This window comes from Cryptomeria japonica, chromosome 7 (assembly GCF_030272615.1).
Source record: "Cryptomeria japonica chromosome 7, Sugi_1.0, whole genome shotgun sequence".
NCBI lineage: Eukaryota > Viridiplantae > Streptophyta > Pinopsida > Cupressales > Cupressaceae > Cryptomeria > Cryptomeria japonica.
The window spans coordinates 142,751,877-142,757,378 of NC_081411.1; the positions used below are offsets into that span (position 1 = coordinate 142,751,877).

Consider the following 5,502-nt stretch of genomic DNA (forward strand, 5'->3'; position numbering starts at 1 on the left):
TATTATTAATACCAATATTAAGATTTCCCTTAAAAATAAGCAGAAGCATAAATATTCATGCGGCCACCAACTCCACAAATATTTCCTAAAAAAGAAAAAAATTGAGCACGGGTTGCTAGCAAAAAAGCTAAACAACCCCATGGAAACATGCTGTTAGATAGAAAAAATTGTCTTTTAACGACCTAACTGAAAGAACAAATTTGTAACAACTATAATTTTAATTTATTCTGTAGCATTTTTACTTGATCTCATAGAACCACCAAAAATCATGACCGTTTTCCCCCGCGCAGCCCCTCTGAAAAAACCTACTTGCCTCATTTCTCGCGGGAAAATTTTTTAATGCTTCCCTTCACTGCAACAGACCTAAATTAGAGTGGTCATATTATGGCAACATGGCCATCTGGATCTGTCCGAACAACCATAAATTAAGAATGGGGGAATACCCAAAAAGCAAACCTATATAAGGCTGTTCTGCCTGTTCGTTACCTTTTTTTTTGTGCAATCAAGTCCCATATAATTTTTGTGCGAATCCAGGACTGGAGATGGAGAATACCGACTTCTCTGCACTCAAAATTGAAGACGCTCCCAGCTGTGGGCTTCAAAGATATGGCAGTCTTGAGCAACAATCTCCAGTACAAAAGCCCTTAACCCAACAACAGAGAGACAGGATGCAGCTTAACAAGAAAATGGCAATGGCCAGGCAGAAGACCAGAAGGCAATCGCATGAAATCCCGATTGCATCACAGGAGGAATTGCCTGTGGAACACAGCGTACCCTTTTGGCAACCAGATATAGATATCGATATATTGAGGAATCATTCTGATGATTCGTATTGCGAAGGATGTAGCAAACCCATTTCATTGTCCAAACAGCAAGTCAGAGTTCTTCGGGCTATTGTAAAAGGGCAATCCGTTTTTGTGACAGGGTCCGCAGGAACAGGTAAGAGTTATTTGCTTGAGTTTGTAGTTAAAATCCTTAGAAAAATGCATGGTTCAAGTTCAGTCTTTGTAACAGCCTCAACGGGTATTGCTGCATGCCATTTGGGTGGGATGACATTACATTCCTTTGTTGGAGCCATTCCTGGCGACACTAGTAAAATTGAGCTGTTGGCAAGGATAAAAAGAAGTAGGAATACTGTTAAGAGATGGAAGAAAGCAAAGGCATTGATTATAGATGAGATAAGTATGATTGATGGAGAGTTTTTTGATCACCTGAATTATGTGGCCAATGAGTTGAGGGATCCAGTGGTGGGGGCAACTAAAAGGGTGTGGGGTGGCTTGCAACTTGTTGTGACTGGGGATTTCTTTCAGCTACCCCCTGTGAGACCACCGAATCCAAACAAATACTTTGCATTTCAGGCAGATTGTTGGGATGAATGCTTTGACAAGCAGATAGAGCTGAAACATGTTTTCAGGCAATCAGAAAGGGATCTGATAGACATGTTGCAGGAAATAAGGAAGGGTTTGCAGAACCCATTGACGTTGGCAAAATTGAACCATTGTCATGGTCCACCTGTGGCTGAAGATGGGTCTGTGGTTAGATTGTATCCGAGGAATGAGGATGTGAGGAGAGAAAATGAAGAGAAACTGAAGCTGCTGGGGCAGAGCATTGTCACCTTCACAGCACTGGATACAGGAAAAGAACAGGCCAAGAAACTATTACAAAGTGGGATTTGCCCTGATCAAATTGGTCTTTGCTTAGGGGCACAAGTGATGCTTATAAAAAATATAGAAACGGAAAAGAAACTGGTAAATGGTGCAACAGGTGAAATTGTTGATTTTGTTGAGGACGGCTATCCAAAGGAGATCAGTGCAACAGGCCTCTGGCCAAAAGTAAAATTTCAATGTGGACAAGAGAGGATAATAGGACCTGAGGTTTGGAGCATTATGGAAGGGGACAAAGAGGTGGCTGCAAGAACACAAGTGCCGCTGATTTTAGCATGGGCTCTCAGTGTGCACAAATGCCAGGGGATGACATTGGATAGAGTTGAGACAGATCTTCGCAGGGCATTTGATTATGGCATGGTGTATGTAGCCCTCTCTCGTGTAAAGAGTTTGGATGGACTTCGGCTAATTGGGTTTAATCCATCAAAGATTAAAGCACACCCAAAGGTTCTTGATTTCTGTCACAAACTTACCAAGCACAAGGAGGCTCCATTGGCAGCTGAGAAGAGAAATGAAGCAAGCAGGCAGAATTCGAATTACAGCAACATTTAGCTTTGGCAGATATCTGATGTACGTTGATTTTGAAGCAAAAAAATTGTTTTGCATACGTGCATAGCTTATAATGTAACCTATGAACCCATTCTGGTATCAATTTGAAGGATCCATTTGCTTGCTGACCACAAGTTTCATTCTGATTGTGATTTATTGAAATACTATCTATCAGCCTTTATGGGAATCCAAAACTTTCGTGACTGTTATAACTGTATGCAATTATTATGTGAAAGATCTGTAAACACTCTTATCCAAGTTCATCAGATTCAATATTGAAAATACTAGGGAAGAGCAATTATTGGCTTTTTTTTTCGTCTATGGGTGACTATTCAGCCTTTTCATCTCATTTCTACAACATCATAGCACTGTCTTATGTGAGAGCCTTGATATTTTTGTTATTATGTCGATAGCTGTTGCAGAAGAGTGTGGTATGCAGAGCTATTGGATCTGTTTGTTCCATATTGTATTATATCTGCAGTTAAGGATGACCTGAACTTATCCCGTGTTCTTGGTCATTTCAGAAGGCACATTTTAACTCACTATTTTATTGGTCCATGCCACGGTATGTTGGGTCGGTTAGGTAAAACCGTAAAACAACTCAATGAAAAAAATGAACACAGAATCTATTATAACTTTAAGATTTCAAATACATTGCCAATGAGATTCAGCCTCAACACAAGGCAGTCTTAGTCCTGAATACAGCCACTCAGGCTGAGACAGGCAATCACAATAAATTCCAGAAAACAAGAATAAAATTGGAAAGCAAATTCCAGCAACTTAGGCCCACAATGCTCAGTTATTCATGCTGATATCACAACCTTAAATCTTGGTCACTTAGACCTACACTTCCGCAATGAATATGCAACCAATCTAAAATATCCCTGCTGCAGACACAGGAAGGCAGCCTTTCAATTGCAGGCTCTGCTTCTATCGGGCCCTCTTTATAAAGGCTCTGCTTCTACTCTGCCTCTCTTGGAAACTTCTTGAACTTGTGAGAATAAGATAAAATTTGATATACTTCTGAAACTTGTGAGAATAAGATAAGATTAGCTATGCTTCAAGAAGTTTGTGATAATAAAATCAAATCAAATATGTTTTTCTCATCACATTTGAAGACAGAATAGAAAAACTCTCTTTTTCTTTTTTAACTCCATTTATATATTTGCTTTTGTTGTTTGATGTGGATTAACCTTGGACCTTAAGGTGCTCCAGCATTGGGCACCTGAGATACAAAAATGTGAGCCCCTACTTATGTAGCTCCTACAAATTGAACTGTCATCTTTCTCGGACAAAATAAATTGCTTTAGATAACCATACATTCTCTGCAAGCCCCTTTCATTTCCAACTTCCTGCATACTCATGCAGTATTTGTCCTAATGTAGTCTTCTTCATAACCCTTTAATGTAGTATTTTCTTAATTTGTTCTGCCTTGTTCTGAAATTTGATCAATCCAATCACCAATATCTATAAAAATTTCATTGTGTATAGCAACACTAATCAACTTCATATGGATGCGAATCAGCAACATTGAAGACCGGCGAAATAACTTTCCTTGGTGGAAGGCCAACCTCATATGTGTTATCAGAGAATTTTTTGTTAGGAAAAGTTGCCTCAACCTTTGATTATTCCTAGCATCTTTATATATTTATTTATTTTTCTCTGGGCTCCATTTGTTGAAGATAACTCAAGATATAGGTGGAAATGAAAAGTTTCTGTGAGAGGTGTGAGCTTTGCATGTGCATGTGGCGTGCTTTGCGTTTGTAAACTATATAAGTACAGGTGTTAGGATTAGAGTTGTATGGTGAGATTATTTACATGTACTGTTATGTTGCCGGAATTATTCCAGAATTCAACACTTGTGTTCGCTTGTAAGAAACTTGTCCTACAAATATATGTAACCAGATTATTACTGTAATACATTGAGCAAGCTTTTAGAGTGTGGGGTTTTTCTCCTGGAAAGGTTTTCCTTATGTACATCTTATGTTGTGAGCATCTATCTGTGTGATGTTGTTTTAATATTTCCTATATTGTGTATCTTCTTCATAGTAATTGTTAAAAGGTATAAAAATTCTGCACAATATTTCCTCAATAGATTAGTGTAACGAGTGTTTCCACACACCTTGCTTCCTTACAGTTGATATCAGAGCATGACAAGTTTTGGCCCTACTGTTGGGTAGAGGATTTTTTGTATTAATTTTCTTTGTGTCGGAGTTTGATGCAGAGCATTTTGTGACCTTGTTGCAGGAAGGAAATGGTTAGCACATCTGGAAGAATAGGGATTAGTGATGGCAACTTTGAGCTATGGAAGCTCAAAATGTTAGACAGTTTGGTAGACAAAGATCTATGGGCGGATGTATTTGAAAAGATGCCATCAAGCATGAAATAAGAAGATTGGGATTTAATGGATCGAAAGGTTAAGCATATAGTAGGACCATGGTTGATTTTGTGCTCTTAAACATCCATGAAGAGAAGATTGCATTAAAACGTTGGGATAAACTTGCCCAATTTTATTGGGCTAAATCCTTGGTAAATAAGTTGTTCCTACGAAAGAAAATGTAGTCTTCATGCTCACCATTGGAGCCAGGAGTGATGAAGAGTGTTGCATCTACTTCTAATGGTCAAGCTTTTTGAGTACTTAAGGGTGCTCATGGCACCAAAGACTTGACCATATCTATGAGAAGGGTCTTAGAGCTCTAAAAGTAAAAGCATCATTGAGGGACTAGATGATTGTAATCTTTAGTTCAATTTTTGTGAATATTACATGTATGGAAAAGAACCGTGTTCAATTTTGTCTAGTTCTCACAAGTCTTTTGGGGTGTTAGTTTTAATTCATTATGATAGTAAATCTAAAGTCTTTGTAAATTCAAAGAGTTTAATGTATTTGTTGAGAATGAGATTGGTAAAATGATTGTTTGAGGACTAATAATGGTAATGAGTTTTGTTTTGCAGATTTTGACAGGTCTTGTAAAGAACATGAGATTGAGAGGCATCAAACAACTCCATACACTCCTCAACAAAATGGAGTTGCAAAGAGGATGTATAGGACGATGATGGAGAGGTTTGGGAGTATGTTGAGTGGAGCTAGCCTTGAACAAAAAATTTGTGCTGAAGTCACTGCTTGCTATTTAGTCAATAGATCTCCTATATCAACGCTTGTCAAGAAGACACTTATGGAGATGTGGTCAAACAAGAAGCCCTCATTGTGTGTTCGGTTGCGAGGTATATGCTTATGTGCCAAGGGAGAATAAGTCCACGCTAGGGTACAAAGCAGTTAAGTGTATCTTCA

General features: G+C 38.5%; 1 protein-coding gene across 1 annotated transcript; it reads left to right on the top strand.

The window, feature by feature from the left end:
• The first annotated feature begins 220 nt into the window (after positions 1-220).
• On the top strand, positions 221-5,092 carry LOC131052433 (ATP-dependent DNA helicase PIF1). The gene is made up of 2 exons (XM_057987104.2): positions 221-2,234; positions 4,461-5,092. Exon 1 carries the CDS (start codon positions 543-545, stop codon positions 2,214-2,216), a length of 1,674 nt encoding a protein of 557 aa, XP_057843087.1. The 5' UTR covers positions 221-542; the 3' UTR covers positions 2,217-2,234; positions 4,461-5,092.
• The last annotated feature ends 410 nt before the right edge of the window (positions 5,093-5,502 follow it).

Excerpts from the sequence above, each read along its gene's own strand:
- LOC131052433 (XM_057987104.2), top strand. The coding sequence starts at position 543 with ATGGAGAATACCGACTTCTCTGCACTCAAAATTGAAGACGCTCCCAGC.